Here is a 24,957-nt window from a genome sequence, read left to right on the forward strand (position 1 = left end):
GCAGCACGTTCGATTGATCACGCTGATCATCTGAAAGAGCCTCAGGAAAAGGCGTCACTGTCCTTGGTGCTGAAGAGCTCACCATCATGTCACCATGTGCAGTTTGACTGGTTCTGATCCTGGTTCTGGTTCTGGTTCTGTCGGAGTCCGGGATGGGGCAGGCTTGATACTGCCGACTCAGTTTTACAATTATAAATTATTTAAAAATGGAATAAAGATGTTGATTGAAGTCGAACAGTGGGAAAAAGAAGTGTGAAAACAGACTCAAATGATTGAAGTTTGTATTTAACCAAGTTTTTTTTCATAGTTTTAACATTTGTTATTGTCAGAACTCTTCATGCAGGGGGAGTGACAATTAGATTTCTAACACGATTTCTCCTTAAACTAAATAAACTAAACTTACGGAGCATTTTTTTTTTTCACTCTGACAGAAAACAGAACTTTTCTGAGACTTTCTACAACAAAACATTGGATTTTTTTTTTTTTTTTTGTTGTCTTTCTTTGAAGGATTTAATACTTTATCCTGACTTCAGTGCTCGACGTTCAGTGAGTAAAAGCTGGAGTGTGTGGAACTGGGAGTGGACCTGGTGCTGGTCCACATCTCTGCAGCAGGAATTCAGGGCGCCGGTTCAAGCATCTCACCGGCTGCTGCTGCCGCCTCCAAATGCTGCGGGGTGTGTCTCGCACACACACACACACACACACACACACACACACACACACACTGTCAGGGAGTTTCGGGCTGCCCGAGTGGAAGCGGCAGCTGCTCGGGCTGCAGCGGCGTCGCTCCAGCTGTCTCCTGATGGAGACGTGGGCGAGCGAGAACAACGCAAACGACTTTCTCTGCTGCGCCGGACTCGTCACGTCAACTTCGCCAACTCTCAGATGTCGGACGGATTAATCAGAGGATCGGTTTGCTCTCAGTTAACCGGCCGTCTTCAACCACCTCGACTAGTCCCGGCTTCTGACAGGGCAGAGTTTCAACAGCAGCTGTGACTCGGAGACAGATTTCTGCGCGACATGTTGAGCTGCTCCGAGTCCTGCGGGGAGGATCAACGGCGCGAAGACGAAAAGCTACAATCCTGAAGGACGCTCGCACTTTCTCACACACGCAGGGCCGAGAGCCACCTGTTGGACGAGTGATAAGACGCAGCAGCTGCAAACACACACACCACACGCACTAAACACACACAGCTTTATGTTGTTCGACACACCGCTGACTCACGTGGACTTCCACTCATTTCCACTTTCACAACGAGCTAAAACAAGAAGAAGAAACACATTTGGAAGTGATTGGTCATGTTTATACACATTTATTGAACAATTCAATCAGACCCGTGTGTGTGTGTGTGTGTGTGTGTGTGTGTGGTTATTGGTTTGTCACAGGTTGAACTGACTCCGGAGGAGATGCTGGAGTTGGTTTCTCGGGTTCGGGCAGATCCACCTGAGCAAAACAACAACAAACACAGAAGTGAGGAGGCTGCTGAATCGTCTCTGGAAGCTCTGAAAGGTGTTCGTCTCTCCAGGAGGACGTCCGCGGTGGCTGCAGAGGGTGGTTCTGGGAGGCAGTCTGCAGCGTGGGCGGGCGGGCGGCGGTGTTTGGAGCGCCAGCTGGAGGCAGACGGGGGGACGGGCCTCCCCACCGCCTGCAGCCGGTTCGCCGAGCACAGCCGCCCACGCCACGCTGCTCCCAGAGACCCGTCGGCGGCTCCAGGCCACAAAGCAACACTCGTCCGTCAGGTTTCACGTGAGAAAAATGACATCAGAAGTGACAGATGGATCGAACTGGAGCCAGAGCTTCCACATGAGACCAGAGGAGCTTCTGCAGGAAAAATCTAATCCTGTCGGTCAAGTTTCCCAATTGAAGAGTTTGAGGAGCCGTGTCCATGACGTTTCAAGGGAAAACGCATCGCTTTTAATGTTTTCTACATCGAGTTCAGGGGGGAAGCTGGAAGATCATGTTTCGAAGCTTCTTGGTGGAATTTCTAATCATGCAAAACACTGCTGATACTGACAGAACAGAGAGAGAGGATAGATGAAGATAAGGCGACCGTGGCTGAAGAACCATAAACTTCACTCGTCACCGTCAGTCAGAAAAGAGAAAAAAAAAATCTGAGCAAAAAACCCCTAAAGTATCAAAAACCCCGACCTCAGTGGAATCGCAGGGTTAACATTGTGAGCATCACGGAGGATGTGCAGCATTATTAAAACACCGAACTACAGAGGAGTGTCTGGAACCGAAGGAGATAAAATCTGCTCCGAACTGCGACGGCGGGACTCAGACTCCAGCAGAGTTTGAAATATTGTTTCTGAACATCTGGTGTGAGGGAGAGCAGAGCCGGGAGCACGAAGACACTTCTGCCAGGTTCAGGAGTGACTGAAACTCCAGCTCTGATCCGAGATGGAATCAAACCCGAGCCGTGGTGAAATCTTCACGCGCTCTGTGTGTGTGTGTGTGTGAGTGTGTGTGTGTGTGTGTGTGTGTCCTAAACGACCTCCTTCCTCTGGAGGAGACGTGATTCAGGCTTGTTTTCCTCCTCAGGAGTCCTTCAGAGAACTTTCAGGCCCTTTCCACTGCACAGCTCTTGTTGTGATTAGCGGCGGCGGCGGCGGCGGCGGGGAGAGGACGGCTGCACAGACAGGTGATAATCTGGAGAAGTGACCTCCAGCGGCGTCGAGCGGACGCCCGGCGGCCGCTCCGGACCTGCATGCTAATATCCGCCGGGCCGACGCGACGTGACGTCCTCGCTCTACTGCTTTTTAAAACTCCCAGAATAGAAGGACCTCAGTGAAAATAAAATGTAGGCCACAGAGCGCCGAGTGTCATCAGATGCCAAATCAAGTGTGTCTATTAATGAGCACGTCTTTTTTTCCTTTTTTTTTTTTTTTTCATTATGCAACCAGTGATGCACTGAGGATGCCAGAAAGACTGCAGCAGAATATATTCGCCCAGATGACTCCGTCCAAAATTAACTCGCAGCCCAGTTGGACTCTCAGGATTTATGCGTCTCTTCCGGAGCGCCAGTCAAACTTGTTTATGCGAATGTTTCATCAATCTAAATGTCACATTGTCAATGAGCGTCTGGACCTGGAGGGGTTTAAAAAATACTTCCTCTTTGGATCGTCGCTGCTCTTTGATGTTCTGAAAGCAGCAGATTGCCCTTCATAAAGGAGGACGGCGCCAGCTTTTTCCTTCACATCGCGGCCCACAATGCATCGCTTCTCCCCCAGCTTTTGCCAAAATAATAAAGCAAGGCAATAAAAATAGCAGTGTGAAATCCTAACCTCTGGCTACTGCAGCAGCCACTAATTTGGACAAGTCTCCAGCATGCAGAGCAGAGCGAGGGTCCAAAACGTCCACGTCGCTGCTGCTGTTCTTACCCGCTTCTGTGCACGCTCCCTCAGCCTCCTCCACACTGTGTGATGAGCCTGCGGAGAGGACCAGACAACGTGACCTGCAGGCACGTGCGCGACACCCAATAAAGCATTTTCGTGCACAACAATCCTCAATATCACAAAGGACGTCTGAGCGCCGCGCTGCATCTCCTGCCTCCCGCCCGGCGCAGCCGTCTGGCAGCTCCGCTCTCGGTTCTGACTCGTTCATCAGAAGCGGGAGGAACATGCAGAACACGCCTCTCACACACCTGACAGAGCCGGGAAGCAACAGAGCAGCGGCGAGGGAAACTCTGAGCCCTCAAAACTCCAACATTTACTGAAGCAACCACGTGTTTCTGCAGGAAAACGTACAACGACCTGCTGTTTGCACGGTTTCACCACCCTGTTATTTCTTTGGCTCAGTTTTAGGCTTGAAGCTTGACTCTTGCAGAGACAGTGCGACCCCCAGTGGACAAACTGGGAACAACAGTCACCGTTTTTTTTTAAACTGAGGTTCATGTTTTCTTCCTCAACAGAAAAACAGTTTTCAGTGAACTTAGCAGGTAAATAAAGGCTAAAATAAATAAACAGTGAAACTCATCCTGCCACGTGCATCACGTGTGTGAAGTTTTCTAACTTTATCTTTCAACTTGAGGCTGAAAAAAAAGACTATTTTTCCAGTCTTTTGTGTAAAAAAAGGAATTCTAAATGTTTTAATGAACTCAGACTTTAAGCCCAGTAAATATCTGAACTCAGTCTTCAGCAGTTAAGTGATTTTTACTTTTTAATGTTCTTTGAGGTTTCATTTAAATTCGCCTTGTGACTGAAAGATGTTTTTAAATAAATAAATCAGTCCGTCCTTCACGAGCCAAACAGTGATTTCTGAAGATCGTGTCATCTATATTTTAATGAGCATATGGTGGGAAAAATAAATAGATTGAAATGTGTCTGTTCTCAAAAAACAGATGTTCAATAGTGCTGCTATTTATTTAATGTTCGCTGCGTCTTTGACAGAAAAAAGACTGCAGTTTGGATGTTTTACTGTGGATTGTTGAAATGCCAGCTGAAACGTGTCAGAGTGTTTGGTTATTTCTCCAGATCACAGAATCTGCAGGTACGTAAACACTGCAGGTGCTGGTTCTCCTGGTTCCTACCTGCAGCTGCAGAGGCAGTGACAGACCCTGCACTCTGCGCTGGAGACCCCAGGGTCCCGGTCCCAGGCTGTGGACCGCCGTCACCTCGTACTGGGAGCACAGGCCGGTCCGGGCCACGAGAGGGCCCCCGCTGAGGAGCACGTGGTCGCCGCATCTGCAGGAAAGGATCGACGGTGAGGAAAAGTGAGGGGATTCCCGTTCAGACGCAGCGAAACGTGGTGCGTTACCTGTAGAGCGTCACGGTGCCTTTGGCACTCTGTGAAGCTTTGTCCTCCACCTCCTCCTGTTTACACCTGCGACACAAACGGAGGCAGCAGCACGACGTTAAAGTCCATAAAGCGTGGAAAGAGAAGCCGGAGCAGCAGCTGAACTCACCTGCTGTGTGAGAAAACCTCCAGCGCCACAGGAACAGACACCTCCAGAGGCTCCCAGGCCAGGTCCTGGTGGATCAGCTGCAGAGCGCCTCGGGTCAGCGAGCGCAGCGACTCCTGAGGAGACCAGCAGAGACACCGTCACTGCACAGAGGAGCCACTCTGGAGGGAAAACTGCTCATCGGGACCCAACAAATCACGATCACTGTCCACAACACAAGGTCCCTGACAAGTAAAAAGATGAAACAAACGCAGATTACTGTCCTCACACACCTCGGAGGGAGTCCAGGAGTCCAGCTGAGGATCCAGGGCCACGTCACAGCAGAAGGCCCCTGAAGCGACTGCGGCAGGAAACACGCCATTAGCTGCATAACAATCGTGAATCGTCAAAAGAACAGCAGCCAGAACCAGGCTGGTCTCCTACCCGGCACGTCCGGCGTGCTGAGCAGCTCCACGGCGAAGTCGTCTTTGAAAGCGGTCTCCAGCACCTGACCGAGGAGGGCGGCACAGGAGCGCCAGTACGCCTGAGGACACGGTTTACAACACACCTCATCATCCCTCCTGCTCCTGAACCACAATCCGTGGTCCTGAAGCGCCGCCGCGCTCCGGCAGTACCTGGTTCACCAGAGTCGGGTCGCTGTCCGTGAACGTGAGCAGGCTGAGCGAGCAGGGGCGTGTGAGGGGCTGGTTGAGAGGCCACGGCTCCCCGTCCACCAGCGCCAAGGCCGAGTTCGTCACGTGATACTCGGTCAGATCTGAAGGCAAACAAAACCAGAGGACGAGATTAAGACAGTGAAGTGTGAGGAAACCCGGGCTGACGCTGAGGCTGTTGGACGCACGGCGGGCGCAGCTGAGCGGCGTGGACATCCCTCTGTTCATGACGAGCAGCGTGCCGTCCAGGCCCGGGCCCTGCACGGACACCTCCACCTTCTCGATGCGGGGGAACAGCGCCCTCTGCCGGGCCTGCTCCCTGGAGAAGACGGCGTTGCGCTGGCCTCGGATCTCGGCCAGAGACGGACGTACGGCGGCGGCGGCGGAGGCGAAGCCTGGAGAGATTCGATCCGAGGCAGCAACGTTATGAACACAGAGGTGGGAAACAGGAGGAGATCGTCTCTTATCTCCTGAAGTTAGTGGGAGCACACACTCACACTCACACTGATCAATACAGCAGATAAAAAGGTGATTTCCTGGCACGACACTGTTACTCAGCAATATTTCACAGTGAATATGTGTGTGTGTAAACACTGTGAGTAACAAACATTCTGTGTGTGTTGAACTTGAAAATCACTAAAACTGAAGCTAAAACTGATTGAGATCAAACAAACGATCATGTCAATCATCGCCGATCAAAATCTGTAACTCGAATGAAAACGATCTATAAGACATTATTGCTTCATACTTTTTGGTTTTAAAACTGAGTACACAAAGAGAAAACTGTAACGCGGGTAGTTTTTGTAACTCGCCAAGTTGAATTTGGACGGTTTGTTTGCAGGTTTGAATCCCACAGCTGACAGCTCCCTGATTTACACTATACACCTTCATCCAATTGAAGCGTCTGAGTTATTCTAAATTGTCTCTTCATCGAAACCAACTATTTCCTCTATTGATCCAATCCCAACTAGACTGCTTAAAGACATTTTCCTCCTGACTATTACATCAATATTAGATCAGATCAACCTATCTTTAGTAACGGGTTTTGTACCACAGGCCTTCAAGGTTGTTGTTATTAAACCTCTTCTTATTAAACAGGTCTGCAGGACCTCCTTCTTTCGTCTGCGTAATATTTCTTAAATTAGGAACATGCTTAAAGCAACGCTGAGAAATTACTCCATGCATTTGTTCCCTCCAGAGTAGACTATTCGGGAATTCTCGACAATGGAATAAATTCCTGAAAATGTAATAAAATTTGCACTTTGCTCAATCAAAACTGTAATAAAACCCAATAGTGTAATAACTTCACCAATTATGTAATAAACTATCCTGACTGATATTGTAATAACATTTTTACCAGTATTGGGTATTGATTACATCTTTTTAAGTTTTTTTTTTCTAAACTGATAGTGACTTGACAGATAATGCAATATAGAGTTCTACATTTTCTGTTGTGAGAGTGTGACAACATTGCATTTGAAAGGAAGAGAGTGACTACTGGGTTGAAGTGCAGACCTTACCATCCAGCCATATGCACGTGCAGATAGTCGAACTTTCCCAGTAAGTATGATTAGTTTAGTTTTAGATAAACTTTAAATAATCTATCTTCATATTTGATTTTACTGTCATATAGTGTTTGAATCACTGCAATAGGCAATTATTATGGTCTGAATTTGTCAATTTGGCATTTCGTTGAAGGTGCTCTAAAGCCTATTTTAGGAAAACTAGTATCGAGGAAAATCACCCAAAACCGCTTTGCATTCACAACCTAAACAAATGAAAGTCATTAATTAACACAGTTAATCACAGCTGTGCAGAACAAACACAGGCGTGTGAAGGGCGACATTTCACAAAGAGTTATACTTAACCACACAGATATACGTAGATTAAAAAAAAAAGGCTTTTTATTCCAGCAAAGCGTAAAAACAATCTTTATCACTTACTAATTCGTGACATTTAAGAAGCTGACAGCTCCGAGCTCCACAGCTAACATGCTAACTATGCTAGTTAGCGTCTACTCACGGCGCTGGAAGACTCCACACACGGTCCTGCTCGCCATTTCCCCGGAAACCTCCCGAAAGACGACAAACAAAAAGTTAAAATAGGCGAATACTAGTTAAAACGCAGACTTCTATCACTAACTCCCTCTGGAGGACATCATGCCTGTCGTGCGTGCCGCTGAGTGGAGTCCGGAGAGAAACTCCGAGAGGAGCGGAAAGGTTCCGGCGTGCAGTTCCTCTTCCGTGGCAGCAGAGGGCGCTGTTGGAAGTAGATTGAATACGGTCCTACGAATAGAAGCGACTTTATGGAGGGATTTATCATTTCTATTGACTTTTGGACATATATACATTAATATTGAGTAATGCAGGTAAGATATCTCAGCTCAAATAGGGTCGATCTGCATCATGTCACATCAATAATAACAATATGTTTTATTGAATTACCTAAATAACAGCTGTATCTCATATTGACCAGGTGTAAGTGGTTTGTTGAACATTGTGAAAATTTCATTGCTGTATCTGCCCTCTATCCAAAAGAAGAAGAAGAAGAAGAAGAAGAAGAAGAAGAAGAAATAACTTACTTGTATTTGTGAAGTTTGGGAAATGCAGATGGGCTCACTTCTTTCTCCATGATCCAATTTACCGTCCAAGAAACGAGCAACGCTCAGCACTTTGGCTTGAGGGGAGGCCTGCAGACCCACCCCTTAAAAAAACCCCTGCAATATTTACTGCACAGCCAAGAGGAAAAAAACATGTACATCAGCAATCTTTTCTTCAAAGCTGCTATTTATCTTTGCCCAATACTTGTTTCAGACGCCGATAGACACTTTTACTACTTTTTTATTGATGGTGCAAAAAAAAAAATTATCTCAAAATTAGCTGAAAAAGTGTGGAGAAACTGTTGCTCCTCTAATGCTGATTGGACACAATCCAAACTTCTGACTGTGGATCTGAAGTCTCACACGTCCCCAATTTCATCCCCTAATGGACTCTAATGGCGCGCTGGATTTGACAAATGCCCGTTGGATTTCTCGGGAACGGGATCAGCAGCCTGAGTGTTGCCACTTAACGGCGGAGGCCAGGAGGACGGGCGGGACCGCAGCCGCAGGACCAAAACATCATAAATCACCCGGACGTGGGGCGAGATAGAGACCGGATCGCCGCTAAAGAGCAACGCTGGAAGGTGTTTTCACCAGAAGTGCAAACTGTAAAAGGAGAGAAGGGAAGTAAACACGCCAGCCTTGTGCATAAAGATTTATTTTTTTCTTGAAAATAAGTGTTTCTGACATTTAAACCACTAACATGTGACTTTAGATACTGGTCGATGGGCTACACACTGACACCGATGTTCACTTCGTACATGGAACAAGGCATTTGCACATTTTGCATTTGTCTGTAAGGTGTAAAGAAAAGTGTCGTTACATTTCAAAGTCTGGCCGAGCGGCGGGCCGGACGACGCAGTCTCTTTGGGTGAGATTGATTGTACGACTTCATGCACTCTTCGCCCGCAGCGTGTTGACGTTGCATGAATTCCCCCACCCCCCCTCCTTGTTGAAAAGGTGCGGTCTCCTTCATGGACATTCTGTTCATTCATTCATTCATTCGTTTGTAGGTGTTTGGGGCCTGCGCTCCCGGTACGACTCCTTCACAGTGGCGTTGCTTGTCATGAGTCTCGCGCCGTCACAAAGTCCCAAAAGTGCATTAAAATTGACAAATCCAGGCGTTAGAAGTCAGGCTGCGTGCCGCCGCCGCCGCTCGGGGCGATGGCCGCCTCCCCGGCGGCCGTCAGCGCCGTCGTCCTCTCTGCCCGTGGCTTTTAACAGGGCTCTGGCACCGCGCTGCCTTCGGGGAACCTGGGAACTCTCTCCGTGATGGATGTGAGCGGTCCAGGAAGACTCCGGCCTCCGTCTGAGTCCTTTCTGTTTCGTCCTCTTCTGCTTCGGTTAAGTGATTCCCTACAATTCCCAGAATGACGGCGCCTGTGTGACTGCGGACCGCAGAGAGCGGGCGGGCGGGCGGAGCACGAGCGAGAGAGCGTGTCTTTCCTCTGAAAACCGACGAATCTGCACGGGGCCTTTGCGGCTGGCTACTGGATGCTGCAGGCGGGGCAGCAGGTCTCTCTGCGGTCCGGCAGGGGACAGAAGTCCATCTGCCGGACGATCTCGGCGAACAGCTCGTCCACCATGGTCTTGCTCTTGGCCGACGTCTCCATGAAGGGGCAGCCCCAGTCCTCGGCCAGCGCCTGGCCCTCGCTCGGGGACACCTCCCGCTCCTCCTCCAGGTCCACCTTGTTCCCCACCAGCACCACGGGCACCTGCTGGTACCTGACGGAGAGAGAGAGAGAGAGAGAGAGAGAGAGAGAGGGAGAGAGAGCCACGTCAGGAGGAGGAAACAATGAGATTCTTCAGCAGCGGAGCGACTGAGCAGCCTCCCGGCGGGCTGCGCCGCTCCCTGGGCGTCTGGTCCCAGCGGGGTCCGCACAGAGCCGCTGGTTCGGCTCTTCCCGTTCGGCACCGCTCCCATCGTGCACTGAGCGCGTCTTAAAAGGATCAAGAGCGTTCTCTCTCCCCGGCGAGCGGCTGGCGATCCCGGTCCTCTCCCCTCCGAGCCGTCGATACAAGAAAACCAGGCCGGGGAGAGTGATGGGATAAGTTATTGAATAATTGAATAAAGCTAATGTGCTGCTCTCATGTGGGGGTGGAGGGGGAGGGGGAGGGGGCGGGGGCGCCGGCATCGGCTCCCGTCCCTCGGAAACACCCAGAGCCCCAAAATACACAAAACACACGATCCGACCGCGATAAGCGGTTCAGGAAGCGACTCCTAATCGGAACGGTTTGAGGTTTTTAACAAGCGTCACGTCTCGCTCTGACTGACGCTACGACGCCAGAGCGGCTCAGCAGCTAGCATGAACCGCGAGCCGCGGCTCAGCGCAGTCGGAATGGCAGCGAGCACACAACGCTGTGCGCGTGCACGTTCACAAACTGTTGCATGATGGGTGATTTTTCCAAACTCCCCCTGACAGCACGGCTTTGAGGCTAACGCTAGCCTCACCAATATCTCTAAATCCTAAAAAAAAATCAAATTATAGTGTTTGGTAAAAGGAAGATAGATCTGAATGCTGAAGTTGAGGTAACGATCGACGGTGTTGGAGTAGAAAGGGTTTTTGAAAATCCTTTCCTGGGAGTGATTGTTGGCCACAGTTTCAGCTGGAAACCCCGTATAAAGTCTGTTCGATCGAAGTTAGCAAGAAGTATTGGAGTCTTAAGTAAAGCAAGATTAATCCTGAACCAGAAATCAGGATTCATGTTGTACTGCGCTCTTATACCACCGTATCTGGCTGACTGTGTGGAGGTGTGGGGGGAACACTTGTAAAAGCAACTTGCAGACTCTGCGCTCAATGCAAAAAAGAGCAATAAGAATAGTCAGTAATGTAGGTTACTGTGATCACAAGAATGAACTGCTCCTCCAGACACTGAAGCTCACTGACATAGTAGAATTCAAAAATGCACAAGTCATGTACGAAGCAAGCAATAACCTACTTCCTGGTAATATACAAAAAATGTTTAGAGAGAGAGAGAAGGAGGAGATGACTTGAGGGGCAAATTTAAATTCAAACTACCCACTGTAGATACCACTCTGAAAAGCATGTGTATGGATCAGTATCTGCAAGTACGTGTACAGGTGTATATACATCGCTCTAAAGATTAATTGATGGGCGAGGAAGAATTTTTCTTCAGGAATTCTTTTGTATTTGCTGTTGTTTGTTTTTTTTAATTTATATTTTGTGCAGTTCTATTTCTTTTTAGTTCTTTGTTGGAATATTAACTACTCATTGGTTGTTGAGATTGTTTTGTTTTGCTCTGGTATAAATGCTGAACAGTAAAAAGGTCCGGCACGTATAAGCTCAGTAGCTTCAGCCTAAAGCTTTCCGGTCAGCCTGGGTTTCAGCGGTGTTGCTTTGGTTGGTATACTTTATAAATATGATCCAAATAAACTCATAAAATGAAAAAATTAAATGAAATCTCAGCTCGGGTCACTCGTCTTTAGAAAAGTTGTTAAAACATCAATATTTTCCTGGAAAAACACTGTTTTGGTGCTAAAACTTTCTCAGTTCCCAACTTCAAAAAATGTCTTTAAAATGATTCTCCAGTCCTTTGATTTGGCTTCTCCTTCATGTTTCCTCGGACTGAATAATTACAGAGCGTCCGTTACAGCGGGCGTATATTCCCCGACAGGTAATGACACGGAGCGGCTAACAGCCCGGGCCATCGCTCACTGCTAAGTGCTCTCTCCAAGCTGGGCTTATTGATCTGCTGCTGCTATCGAGAACCGGGCTCTTATCTACAAATTGGTGGCCCGCTGCCATGCTGCTCAGCTGGGGGGGGGGGGGGGGGGGGAAGCTGCGGCGTGGAAACGAGCTGGCACATCCCAGCGAGCCCCGGGGCTGCAGGGCGGAGGCGGGAGGGCGGAGGGCGGAGCGCGGCGCTGGAATCAGGCGACCCCACAGGAGGAAGAAAGCTCCTCGGAACGCCGCCGTCGTTATAAATGATGGAGGCCATTTTCACTCTAATTGCTCGACAAACAAGCCGGGAGAGGCCGAAATGCCAGAGACTTCCCTGCAGCTTGACATTTTCTTCCTGCTGCACTGTCCAACACACACACTCACACACACACACACACACACACACACACACTCACACAAAATATCAATTCTCAAAGAAAACTGGAACAAAGTGAGTGAAAATCTTCATTTAAAGCTCGACGTTTAAGCCACTGAAGGAATAAATGAGGATACTGATCATTCCGGCCGGCCGTGAGAGAGCGTCCGCGAGGCAGCCGCCTCCACAGGTTGCAGCGTTGCATCCTGGGACATCTGCCTCCACATTTTCCACTCGGCCCGGAGGCTCCACGGGCCTGTTAAAGGTAACCTGCTGCGTTAAGCAGCTCCGGTGACTTCACCGGCCGGCATTCACGAGCCCCGCGGCGCCGGTAAAACACCGACAAACTACCAAAAAAGAAGCGGCGGCCATCTTTACGCTGCATCTGCAGATGATTAACGCCCGAAGCGGCCCCTCGCCGTCGCCCGGTCGGTCCTCGGGTGATGCAGAGTGACCCAAAGCAGGAGTGAAACGACAGACTTCACTCTGGAAATTGATCAGGAACCCAAAAAAAAAGAAGAAAAACACACGTGCGCCGCACATGTCGTTTCTCAGCTGTGATGACGGTTGAAATGTGGGAATTTCCAACATTCACATCAAAGCCGATCTGCAGACCATCCGGAGGTCAGAAGACGGGAACTCTTTGGTTTCTGCACAAATCATAACCTTTTTTTTGGGAGTTTCACTCTGATGTTAATACGTTTGCGACAATACACTCGCCTCTCTTTGACTTCAGAAACAAAACATCTGCTTTGAGATGAAGGATCTCCTGCGTCGGACAAGGGGATGCTGGGAAACATGGAAATGATTCTGCTGCCGTGTTTTACATGAATATTGAAGCCACAACTCAGTTCTGCAAGCGATGAGAGGGGAGGATGAAGAAAATATGCTGCACACACACACACACACACACACATGCACAGTTTTCTGTTGATGCTTTAAGTCCAGTGGCCCTTGAGGGGCTCCAGGGGGAACTCCCTAAACTGGAACAAACGCGGTTCACTTAATTATGAGGGCTGTCAGAGTTAATCGCATTAATCGTGATTAATTACAAAAAATTATTATTCCTAAACGCGATTAATCATATATTTAGGCTTTGTTTCAGTTTGAAAACTGTATTTTTTTATCATAGACGTTGCATTAAGTCGTTCTACACGGCGCTTTATTTTGAAAGAAAAATACAACCAGGTCGAAAAGGGAATTCTTCCCCGGCGTTTGATTCCCGATCAGGACGCTCTGGTCAGAAAGCAGTGGCTGCAGGAAGTCGCGGAGCCGAAACTTCAACAACGACTTTAAATCATCTTCTGAGCGGACCGTTTGGACTGATGTTTGGGGTGAAAACTGCAGTTCAAAGCGTGATGAACTGTGGGAATGATGTGATTAATCACGATTTAAAAAAAAAGAAAAGTTCTCCTCACACTGAAGTGAGGAAGTTGCCCCGTTGCCCCCTGGGAAGAGGCGGCCGGCCCCCTCCGCCCTCGTCCCACTCGGCGGCGCGTGATGCTCGCCTCCTGCCATTAGACACAGCATCAGTGCAGCGTGGAGACGCAGCTCCGGACCTTTGAAGGCACTTCCTCCTCCACGTGCATGCTGGGAGATCGGCAGATCGTGCGGAGGGCTGCGCCCAGATGTTTCCACTGATAGCGGCTCGCACGGGACCCAGTTCCGCGGTTAACGCTCCACGGTTTAACTCCAGCGGCGTTCGGGATCCAACTTCCTGTTTCCCACAGCATCGCGAGCGCTCGGGGTTTACGCCAGTCCCTAATGGAGGCCTGATGTCTTCTTGGCTTCCAACCCCACACAATCCCATTAAGAGACGTGGAGAGAGCGGGCAGGAACTGCATCCCCGGCGTGGCGCTGCTGGTTCCTGCTGCTGGCTCAGCAACAAGTCAGGGAGGAGGAGGAGGGGGGGGAGGCGGACCTCCCGAAGGCGGCTAATGGAAAGCAGGAGCTGGAGGGTTTAACCGAGGCGACCGGGGCCGCAGTGTGTGTTTGTCTTCAGATGCATTCAAACTGAGACTCCCTGCGACGATGGAGCCGTCACGACGCGTGAGAACGAAGGCCGGACTGTTCCACCGTCGTCGCTAACGCCGCTTTCTGACTGTGAGCTCATCTGCAGCTCCGCGCTTACAGTAGGAACGGCTGCCCGAAAGCCACAGCAGTGTGAAATAAAAGGATGAAATATTTATGGGCACACACACACACACACACACAGGAGGACAGCAGCGGCTGGTGCAGCGTAGGCAGCAGCAGCAGCAGCAGCAGCTTTGGGTGGCGGCTGCCGCTTCGCCCCTCATTATATTATTCATTTTGCAGGAGTTCCCCGGTGCATTGGGCCCTCTCTCTCTCTCTCTCGCTCTCTCTCGCTCTCCTCTCTCGCTCTCCGCCGGCCTCCGCGACTGGAAAAACGCCGCAGCCGGCTTCACGGGTCAAAACTCTTCCGGCAGAAGCCGTCAGACGGCGACCCGGGACGCAGGAGCATGAGTCACTTCATGCAGTACTGAGATCAGCTTCTCGCTTCACCCAGTGACTCACTTTACCACAACTCAAGTGTTAAAGGTGAGCAGGGCGCAGACAAACTACCATTTCCTCATACGACCCATTGATACTGGAAAAAAAAAAAAAAAAAAAGTAATTTATTGTCCCAAACATGAAAGCAGCAGTATTTCTGAGGCCTCCAGGACGTTCAGATTGAACTCATTACAGCTGAAATCACACAACAGGCTCCTTTGTCTCCACCAGTCATGGGGCAGCATCGTATTAACCATGTGCAGCCTGTTTTTGATCGCCCAGGATTTAAAAAAAAGAGAAATCTTAACATGCAAACTGCGACCAGAATGAAAGGGAGAGACCCCGGCGTCTCCTCCGCCCTCCAGCCCGGAGATGAGCTCAGTGGATTTGTTGAGTAATGGACTGAAGCGATCGGAGCCGTCCTGAGTTTAGTCATGTGTGAGAGTGAACATCAAGCCCGGCAGGAGTTCAGCGGGTTGAGATCTGACAGGTGAGCTGCAGCTGGAGCTCTGATGGGGAACACATGAGCCGGCGGCGGCGGCGGCTTCTCACGAAGGACGAGGGGGGAGGACTCAACGTTAGGTGGCCCGAGAGGGGCTCCAGGTGGGACTCCTCTGGATTCTGAGACCTCTCTGAGACTGGAACAGAGTGCGGGAAGAAATACAAACGACCAGAACAACATGTATCAGATAAAAACATGCACACCAGGTCCGCGCGTGATAAATAGCGATGCGTGAAGAAGGCAAATAAACAAGCACAGCGCTGTAATTACACACACATGGCGGAGAGAGGATGTTTTCTAAGATCACCGGCTCCAAGCTGTGCTGTAAAACAGCATGAGGGGAACAGCTTCCTCTGGGTGAAGGATTTCGACTGACGACAAGATGCCCGTCCTTCAAATGGCTGCTAAAACAAAGCAAAACTGTGGTCACACGAGTGGCTCCGGTAGGGCTCCGTGTGGGACTCCTCTGCAGCAGATGGGAGCTTTTCGGTCAGGGAAAGGGGGAAAAATAACGTGTAAGAACGAACCTTCAGCTGAAATATGAAGACGGGAGATGAATTAAAAGCGTAGAGCTGTAATTACACAAACACACACAGGAGTGGTGCTAAAATATTCATTTTCCATGTTCCAGTCAGCACCCGGGGACTGACAGTAAATGATTTAAATGATTATTCTGAGAAATAAAAAGCAGTAAATGAGAAGGGCTCCAGAAGGGCTCCCTGAGGTTCTCCTCTGGGGGGCTCGGGAGTGGACTGACCTCTTTACCCGGATGATCTGGTCCCTCATGGGCTTGATGTCCTGGAAGCTCTGCTGGTTGACCAGGCTGTAGACCAGGATGAAGCCCTGGCCGTTCCGGATGTACAGGTCCCGCATGGAGGCGAACTGCTCGGTACCGGCCGTGTCCAGGATCTCCAGCACGGACGGGGAGGAGTCCACCTCGATCTCCTTTCGGTAGAAATCTTCGATGGTGGGGTCGTACTTCTCGATGAAGGTCCCGGTGACGAACTGCACGGTGAGCGCCGACTTGCCCACCCCGCCGCTGCCGAGCACCACCACCTTGTACTCCCGCATGGCGCCGCCGCGGAACCGGGACGAGGAACCGGGGAGCCGGGGCAGCGGGCTCACACTGCGGGCATGGCCCGGGCGGAGCAGGCGGAGGAGAAGGGGGGCAGGGGATGCTGCTGCTGCTGCTGCTGCTGCTGCTGCTGCTGCTGCTGCTGGAGCATCGGAGCCGCAGCCTCACTGACTCGTTCCCACGCTATCTGGACGGGACGCCGCTCCGGCGGCATCCATAATGCAATAAGGCGGCGGGGCGGCGAGAAGAAGGGCGGCTATTATTAGACCCAGCGAGACGGCACATCTTCGTACGCGCCGACCGAACACGAGGCTACATGTCTCCGCGCGGCGGGTCCGGGGGGGTCGGAGGCAGGGGTAAAGGGAGGGGGGAGCTGGGAGTCGATCCACGCCTCTGGATCCGCGGCGGCGGCGGCGGCGGCGGCGCGTGCACTGGATGCTCCCAGAATGTATGGCGGCTGATTAGTGCCACATGACAAAGGGAAGAAAGGAGGACTCTGCAGCGCCTCAGCGAGAGCAGACAAGAAGAAGAAAAAAACACACATTCAGTGAGATGCAAAAGCACACTTTAAAGATTTAAACATCTCATTAAAAAATGTCTCTCTAGATTCAGAATCAAACCTTCCTGTTAGGAGACGAGCTGGTGTAGAAGATGAATCATGTTTCTGTGCAACAAAGATAAAAACCTGCAGCAGGTTTTTCTTCTTCATTAGAGTTTCTCTGCTTTTCTGCAGCCCTTTACAATTTTCTCTCTGAACTGTTTCTCTTATTTCATTTGCATCCATCCATCATCCATCCTTGCATCCATCATCCATCCATCACCAACCACACATACACACACACACACATTCACACTTGTGATCAGTTGTCACCAGAGAACCTCATTGTTGGAGGAAACCGGAGCTCCCAGAAAGGCCAGGCCAGGATTCGAACCCACAACTGAGAATGCTAATCACAACGCCAATGTCTCGCCTCCTTCTTTTCATTTCATCTCTCACATTTTAGATTTTTGTTTAATGTACTGCCAAACAATAAAAAAAAAAAAAAAAAAAGACTGAAATAAGGAGGTCAGATTCAGTCTTGATTTGGTTGTAAAAAGAATTGTAGCAAGGCAGTTTTTCTGAAATCCTCACATAAATTCAGAGGGCACTCAAATTCAGATTCCACGCGTGCGTCATGCTGGTGGTATTAATAACCCCTCATAGAATTCCCCTTTCCTCCCAAAACTGCTTCCCAACAGTAACAGGAAATGAGTCAGAAGATAAATAATGGAGAGGAGCAGTCCCAGTCTTCAGCCTTATCTTCATCTTCATCATCTTCCAGGCGCTGAGCTCTTCTGGTGAGCAGAGCAATCTGCAGCGTGTGACACAGACAACAAACTCAAATGCATTTCTTTCATTTTCTTTATTTCTTTCTTTCAATAGATTTTACACTATCTTGCTGGAACCAAAGAAACATTCGACTATAGAAACATAAAATAGCACAAAATATATGCAAAAAAAAAAAAAAAAAAAAAAAAGGAGAGAGAGAGAGAAAGAAAACATTTAAAAATGATTACAGTGAACCTCAAATTCCAATGAGGGCCTTCTTGTCAAATCATTTGTCTGTTGATAACAGGCTGCCTCCTGTGTGGCGCCCCCTGCTGCCTGAAGCCGGGAATCCCTCCACAGGCCGCGGGACACAGATTTGAGAGAAAAGACTGGTTGATGGTTCGCAGCCACTTCAACACCCTTTGGCTCTGTGACGCTAGTTTAAAAAAAAAAAAAAAAAAGATATAAAGATAAACGTCTTAAACGAAGGGCTTTGAGAGGAGAGACCGCTTCCCGTCTCCGCAAGAGATTCCTTAAAAACATAAAACCTTAAGCACGATGGACTCAAGATAAGGCAAAGTGTTTGGATAAGCTGAGTCTGCTCAGTTGACCAACTGCTCAGAAAGTGCTTATGTTTGACTCGTTTCTTTTTTTCTCCAACCATCAGTCAATCTTCTCAGACACATTAAAAAAAAAAAAAAAAAAAAAGAAGAAAAGAAACATTACATCTCAACAGGATTCCATACACAAGGGCAATTGTGGGTTTTGTTGTTGTTGTTTGTTTTTTTTTTCACTGAAAACATTCACGTTATCGTCTTAAGTAATAAAAAGAAAAAAAAAGTTTCGTTTGTCCATGCAACATGTTGAATCAGAGAGCATCAACCGGATCATTTACTCGTCCGAACTCGGTGGAAACTGAAGGAAATGAAAACAAGTGCAAGTGCAATCCTAAACGCAAAAAAGGTCTCCGAGTGGAACCTGAAGGTCCGTCGTCAAGGGGAGGAGTTGTACATCTCAACTTATTCATTTATAGATTATTTAGTTCTTGTATATATATATATATATATATTTAAATCTATATATATATATGTAATCTATGTAACATTGATGAGTTTAAATCTCTAAGTGTTACAGTCGCAGCTCTACAGAGGCTGCGATCCGCTAAGGAAAATATTACGTCATTGTCATAATCTCAGTGAAGAATAAGAAATGTTCAGATCTTCTTTACAATCTACCTTGTGTACAGTGTTCTAGCAAAAAAAAGAAAAAAAAAATGAACAAAACAAAAACAAACAAAAAACTCGACAATGTCATTTACAAAAATACCCAACTTTAGTAATCGCAACATTTGGTTGCCACGGCAACAACTTAATATTGTTATGAAATACTATTATACTAGAGTGAAAAGTACATCTTTTTTTTTTTTTTAGATTTTCATACATTTTTTTGGTAAAATGTCATCTATACAATAAACTTTTTGTTTTTTTTTTGTTTCGTTTTGTATCTTTTTTTTTTTTTTTTTTTTTTTCTCCAACAACACAAGCGACTCTACGGCTGTACCCATGAACTGCAACGCCCGGACCTTTAAATCGATGAGAAGGCAAGAAAAGATCCGGCGGCTGCTCGCTAAGCCCCGCCCCCTCGGGCGTGTGCGCGGCTTTTCGCTGGCCGACCTGACGGGGCTCGGCCCTTCGTGTTTTGAAAAACTTAGCAGCCGTGCAGCACGTGGCGCAGCTCAATAAATTACATTCATGTCAAAATAGAATAGTTTACAACATCGTATCGGACTAAAATTTGAGCAAGAGTAAGATAAATTACAACAAAATAGAACTTTTACCACCTGCCACCAAGGTTACCAACAAATCAAGAATGGGTGAGGGGACGATGGGAACCCAGAAAACAACCGACAGACACACTTTTCTCCCACTGGTGTGGTTGTGGATTGTCAATGTTAATCAAGCACCATGAATCTACATTAAATTTAGTTTTGTGAGTTAAATCATAAAAAAAAAAGAACATGGATTGAAAACAAATGTTCAGGGAGGTGGAGTTTTCTTGTTTTGTTTGTTTTTTTTTTGTGTTTTTTTTTGGTGGGGAGGGGGTCCAAACATACCTTGATAGTAGACACAACACAAATCTTTAAATAACTCTGGGTACATTTCTAAAACCATGAATAGAAACTCTCAAAGTAAGAGACACTTTACGTACATTACACAGTTTACAATACGTGGTTGTTGTTTTTTTTTCTCCTCATGTAAACTACTCAAACCCATGGAAAGAAACGATGGCGCACCAGACGTCCTACAAAGCTATTTTTGATTTGTCGTTTTCTGTCTTTGTCACTCCGGAGCGCCGTCCGGAGGAAATAAAGGGGCCGGGCGGCTCCGAGCCGGCGCCGGACCTCTGATACGCTCCGGACGCGGCGCGCCGCCGCCGCCGCCGTCGTTGTTGTTGATGAGCATCTTTTTAGGCACTTCTACAGTTTTCTAAAATGGAACAGGATTATCGGTGATGGTGGGGTTGGACAGGACGACCGACGCTCACAGATAGCCCTCCAGTCCAAGTTCAAGTCAGCTTCGTGTTTGACCAGCGGCGTCAAACGGGGGTGGGTTTTTTTTGTTGGTTTTTTTTAACTTGTTTTTTTTTTTGTTTGTTTAGCACTTAAATCCCTCAACCTTCCCCTTCCCCCTACACACACATACACGCGCACGCACACACACACAGTAAGCCCCCTTTTCTCCCAGACCCGGTGCTTCAGGTCCCAGTCTGCCGGCAGACCCATCAGGCTCCAGATGCTCCAGATGCTGCTGCACGCACGCGCACACACACACACACACACACACGAGAGGCTTGGTGCGTCTTTTCTTCAGCCCTTGCTTGGCACGGACCCCGGCGCCAAAACGCCCGCCGTTCCGGCGGGCGTGCGAAGGTGGAGGGACTGGCTGACGCGCGCCGGCGGGTGGAGTCCGCCGGGCTTTGGCCAGATGCCGCCGGAGGCGGGAAGTTGGCGGGGAGCAGCAGAGCAGCAGCAGGCGGTGGGGGTGGGGGGTTGGGGGGTCACGTTGAGAAAACGCGAGCCCGTCTGGCCCGAGGACATTCAAGGAGGAGGAGAGGAGGGGTGAAGGTGTGGTGGTGCGCCAGTCCTCAGCCGCTCCTCTCAGTCTGAGTGCTTCCTGTCCAACGTTGTGCAGAGGTTGGTAGAATAAATAGACGGGGATCCACGGTTAAATGACCTCTATAGTGTGTCTATGTATGGTCTATACATCAGAATATTTTGGACTTTTTCATGTTAATAGTTGTTTTTTTTTTTTAACATATAGTATATGTTCTTTTTTTTTTTCGGTTTTTTTCTGTGTGTGTTACACCGGCACTGCAGTTCTTATGGTTAAACTGAAGTGTTACACTCTTAGCATGCAGGTTGCTGGACCTCTATGGGAGAGGCCAGGTAGTATTTACACAGGGGCTGTTTTGGGTTTCCTAGTGCGGCTTCGTGACACTCCGCTCCCTTCCCGACGCTCACTTCAGGATGATCTGCAAGACAGGAGACCACAGAGACGGCGTCAGGCGGGAGGAGAACGCCGCTGAAGCTCTACGGAGGCTGAACGCATCCGATGGGCAGCGAGCGGGAGGAATGCGGGGCGTCGGATCGATTCCAGCCTCGGTGTGCTTCAAACAAAGTCAGTCCACCCAGCACACGACTTCCAGAGTGGAAATCTGAATCTGAAAGGTCTGGGTCTGGAGTCACTCCGTTCTACTTTCTCTGAAGCACGCCGAGTCCTGGAGGGCTGAATATCGGCCGCCGACGGCCCCTTCGCTGCCATCGGTGAAAACGCCGCCTTGTCTGGTGCCGTGTGGCGACGGCGGGCAGGAGAAGCTTCTTCTTGACCCGCTGCGGTCACCTCTGTGTGTGTTCGCTGCTCAGGAGATAGAGGCTAATCCACCGCTCAACAAAGAGAGAGAGAGAGAGAGAGAGAAGGAAGGAAAGACAGGTAGAGGAGCTGCCGGCAGGGTGTGTGAGTGTGTGTGTGTGTGTGTGAGTGTGTGTGTGTGTGGGGGTGCCACTGGCAGCGAGCCATCGCACAACAAAGCGGCGCGGTTGCTTGTTAACAGACAGAGGACAGAAGCCGCCGGTCACACATCACAGAAGGCCGGCGCGGAGGGAGAGCGAGCGATGCGCACGGAGAGGAAGAGCGGCCCCGCGGCGCCAAGGAAAGACGGCGGCGGGCGCCAGATGGGCGGGATTAAACTGGATGGGACGGCGCAAACAAATGGCAGGAGCTGTTTGTGGCTCCTGTTTGCCGTGGATTCGTTGCGGCGATACGAGCGGCGTGAGGAAGACGGCGCCGTCGCGGTGAGGCGGCAGAGGATGGAGAGGATGAGGGGAAACGAGCGTGACGAAATCCAGAGAGCGTGGTTTGTGGAGTTTCCATGTTCTCCCTGCGTGCAGGTTACAGGAAATGAGAAGAATCTGGTGTGAACTGTGTGACTGGGTGAGCCTGAAGCCTCCTGAAGAGCTGCAGCGTCAGGCCAGCAGAGGGCGCTGCAGCTTCACAAACGCCGCCGCGGCTGTCTTCAGCGCTGGGCGAAACGTGTGCGGCGCGCCGGCCCGTCTGATTGGCCGCTGCCCGTCGTGTCACACTGACGGTTCGGGGCGGGGGGGGGGGGGGGGGGGGGGGGGGGGGGGGGTCGCGAGTTGACCAGACTGTGAACCTCGACGCACGTCTGCGGCAGAGACGCCGCGTGGCGTCGCCGGCCGGCGGTGAGGGGGAAACGTGAGCGGGCCAACTCCGGCCTGTTGGAGGCGTCTGCAGCAACAGTCTGCCAGTGTGTTCACTCAAAACCAAAGGATTGTGACGGGGCTGGTAAACAAGGCGTGTGCTGTTTGCAGCACAGCTGAGGATGAGAAGGGTTAAGGAGGAGGAGGAGGAGGAGGAGGAGGAGGAGGAGGAGGAGGAGGAGGAGGGACGGACGGAGACAGACAGCGGAGGCTGACGTCAGTGCTTCTCGGCCTCCTCGTCCCACATGCATCTTTAAAGAGCGGCTCCGCTTCCTGCCGCTACTGCTGCTGCATGCCAATTACAGGAGGAGACGGTGACTCACGGGAAGCGCGCGCACCGCCGGCCAATGAGGGGCGACGACGCTCGAGAGTCCTGCAGACGGGTGGTCGTCCTGAACATGGCCGACTGACATCCCTGACCATCGCAAACCGTTTGGCTCGGTACCTGTGGAACGTTCCTCACGTGTCCTCGAAGCACCTCTAACCAGGAAACGACTGCCAGCTGCGTGTGTGTGTGTGTGTGTGTGTGTGTGTGTGTGTGTGTGTGTGTGTGTGTGTGTGTGTGTGTGTGTGTGTGTCAACGCTATGTTGTGAGGCCGCAGCAAGCAGGGGAACGGTAAAGAGGTGAAATGAGGGAAATGAGGACCTGACACGGTGGCTGTGTGTGTGTGTTTGCTTTGAGATGTGTGTGTGTGTGTGTGTGTGTGTGTGTGTGTTTGCAGAGCACACAAGCAGTACAGATGAAGCCCCCGCTGCACATGGAGAGGCTCGCGTGACAACATCGAGAGAAGAGGAGAATAAAAACCGAACATGCAAAACAAAAACAAAACAAAACAAAACAAAAAAACAAGGAAGTAGTGCAACACAACACAACTACGACTTGCAAATGTGGGAGCTCTGAAGAAGTGCATGCTGGGGGATTTTTCCGAGGGAGCGGCTGGGCGTGGGCTCAGCCGCCGGCAGCACTTCCCCAGAGCTCCGGGGACTGATGAAAGAAAGCTTTAAAAGGAGCAAACCTGATTGGCTGGTGCTGTTGCTGCGTAGGGGACACTTGTGGCAGGAGTTGTTGCTGCAGAGACAGTAGCAGGCGTAGCACTGTACATCATTGGGACTTTGTTTGGAGGGGAGGAAAGGGGAGAGGGAGGAGGAGGAGGAAGGAGGAGGAGGAGGAGGTGGCAGCAATGAGGTGGAGCATCGTGGTAACCGTGGTAACAGATGGATGTGGTGTGGGTGTGTGCATTGTTTATTGTTGTTTGTTGTAGTCGTTGGTGTTGGTGTTGGTGGTGGCGATGGCGGATGTTACGGAGAGCCAGCGAGCCATCGTTAGGGTTACGCCGGCAGATGGCATGCAACCATTCACAATGCAAAGCGGGGAGGACAGAAAGAAAGGAGGAAGGAAAGAAAAAAAGAGAGCATGGGAGAAAAAAAAAAACAAAACAAAACAAAAAAAACAAGAGGAGAGAAGCTGATTACAATCACAAGTAAGGAAATTTATATGGAAAATCAGTTGGCTGCTTTTCCCAGAGAAGCTAAGGAGCACCAGACACTGATTACAATGAATCAATGACAGCGTTTTGGCAGCGAGGACGGGAACGTTAGCTTCTGCGCAGCGGGAGACGCCAAAAACCCACTGCGCACGCCAGAAACACACACAACTGTTTGGAAATATCACATTAAAATCATCATTTCATTAGCCGACTGAGACGTTCTCTCTACTTTTTTTTTTTTTTTTTAATTTGGCAGACAAAGCGCTTCCAGATCGGTTTAATTTCTCTGGGAAACTGATTTAAATTTCCTGATCGACACGGCACAGCAAACGGACAGAAGCTATCCTACGGCTGGAGAACAGATCAGTACTTTACAAACGCTTCCGTCGTGAACATCAGCGGGAGGGGAGTCGGCGGGGAAACTGGGGGTGGGGGGAGGGGGGCAGGACTCGCCCAGGTGACACAAAATGAGGAGAGAAAGTGTCGCCGCCGTCGCAGGAGGGGAGGGTGAACGAGGGACGGTCCGCATTTTGGTTCACCTGCAAGTGCGCTGCCCACTCCGTCCACACCAGTAATTCACCAAAAACATCTCCCAGATCAGTGTGATTGTGTGTGAGTGTGTGTGTGTGTGTGTGTGAGAGAGAGAGAGAGAGAGAGAGAGTGAAAGAACGAGAGAGAGAGAGAGAGAGAGAGAGACGGAGCCATGAGTGGATCAGGACCTACCAAGACTGCTAGCAGGAGTCATGCACAAGACTGACCCTGTTGTATTCATGCAGAGAGAGAGAGGGAGAGAGAGAGAGAAGGGAAGAAACGGGTTAATCCAGAAGGGAGGAGAACAACACGGTTAGACAGGGCAACACAACACGAAGCTCTGGCTCTCTAACTTCCTACTGTCGCTGAATAAAACAGAGGCGAGCGGAGACATGAAATCACTGAGAGGAGAACTGCTGACCAGCAGCCGCAGATCAGACTGTTTCCCACTATCCTTCCAGGGGCTCAACACGCCACCTTGTGGTGCAAATCCGTACTGCATGGCTAATCAAGCTGCATTTTACATCACGTCACTCAAAATAATTTATAAACAAAC

At 49.8% G+C, this 24,957-nt stretch overlaps 3 protein-coding genes across 15 annotated transcripts in view; all 3 read right to left on the reverse strand.

Annotated features, from left to right (window-relative positions):
- Positions 1 to 1,297: 1,297 nt before the first annotated feature.
- Positions 1,298 to 7,724, reverse strand: mrpl39 (mitochondrial ribosomal protein L39). The gene is made up of 10 exons (XM_030086577.1): positions 7,574 to 7,724; positions 5,740 to 5,946; positions 5,516 to 5,655; positions 5,325 to 5,424; positions 5,174 to 5,241; positions 4,905 to 5,017; positions 4,757 to 4,822; positions 4,530 to 4,683; positions 3,382 to 3,429; positions 1,298 to 1,444 (listed from the first exon to the last, which is right to left on the reverse strand). Exons 1-10 carry the CDS (start codon positions 7,608 to 7,610, stop codon positions 1,370 to 1,372), a joined length of 1,008 nt encoding a protein of 335 aa, XP_029942437.1. The 5' UTR covers positions 7,611 to 7,724; the 3' UTR covers positions 1,298 to 1,369.
- Positions 7,725 to 8,805: 1,081 nt separating this feature from the next.
- On the reverse strand, positions 8,806 to 16,655 carry LOC115384247 (ras-related protein Rap-2a-like). Its single transcript, XM_030086584.1, has 2 exons — positions 15,980 to 16,655; positions 8,806 to 9,875 (listed from the first exon to the last, which is right to left on the reverse strand). The coding sequence occupies exons 1-2, from the start codon at positions 16,291 to 16,293 to the stop codon at positions 9,638 to 9,640; spliced, it is 552 nt and encodes a 183-aa protein (XP_029942444.1). The 5' UTR covers positions 16,294 to 16,655; the 3' UTR covers positions 8,806 to 9,637.
- Positions 16,656 to 18,062: 1,407 nt separating this feature from the next.
- mbnl2 (muscleblind-like splicing regulator 2) overlaps positions 18,063 to 24,957 on the reverse strand; it is a 41,317-nt gene continuing 34,422 nt past the window's right edge. For 5 of the 13 annotated variants that reach the window (XM_030086564.1, XM_030086566.1, XM_030086567.1 and 2 more), the window contains 2 exons: positions 24,594 to 24,629; positions 18,063 to 21,137 (listed from right to left, as the gene is read on the reverse strand). In XM_030086564.1, the coding sequence (XP_029942424.1) occupies positions 21,013 to 21,137; positions 24,594 to 24,629 (161 nt within the window). In that variant the 3' untranslated portion in view covers positions 18,063 to 21,012. Of the gene's footprint in view, positions 21,138 to 23,399; positions 23,495 to 24,593; positions 24,630 to 24,957 lie in introns of all 13 variants that reach the window. The other 8 variants (XM_030086568.1, XM_030086573.1, XM_030086574.1 and 5 more) reach the window with 5 other exon arrangements.

Source organism: Salarias fasciatus (genome assembly GCF_902148845.1).
Source record: "Salarias fasciatus chromosome 23 unlocalized genomic scaffold, fSalaFa1.1 super_scaffold_20, whole genome shotgun sequence".
Lineage (NCBI taxonomy): Eukaryota > Metazoa > Chordata > Actinopteri > Blenniiformes > Blenniidae > Salarias > Salarias fasciatus.

What these genes read in the sequence shown, in the direction of transcription:
- mrpl39 (XM_030086577.1), bottom strand. Translation starts at nt 7,610, where the DNA reads ATGGCGAGCAGGACCGTGTGTGGAGTCTTCCAGCGCC. An exon ending in GCCGCTCAGCTGCGCCCGCC is followed by an intron (nt 5,656 to 5,739) that starts GTGCGTCCAACA and finishes GTTTGCCTTCAG; the next exon opens with ATCTGACCGAGTATCACGTG. An exon ending in GGCACCGTGACGCTCTACAG is followed by an intron (nt 4,684 to 4,756) that starts GTAACGCACCAC and finishes CCTTTCCTGCAG; the next exon opens with ATGCGGCGACCACGTGCTCC.
- LOC115384247 (XM_030086584.1), bottom strand. Translation starts at nt 16,293, where the DNA reads ATGCGGGAGTACAAGGTGGTGGTGCTCGGCAGCGGCGGGGTGGGCAAG. An exon ending in CAGATCATCCGGGTAAAGAG is followed by an intron (nt 9,876 to 15,979) that starts GTCAGTCCACTC and finishes TCTCTCCGTCAG; the next exon opens with GTACCAGCAGGTGCCCGTGG.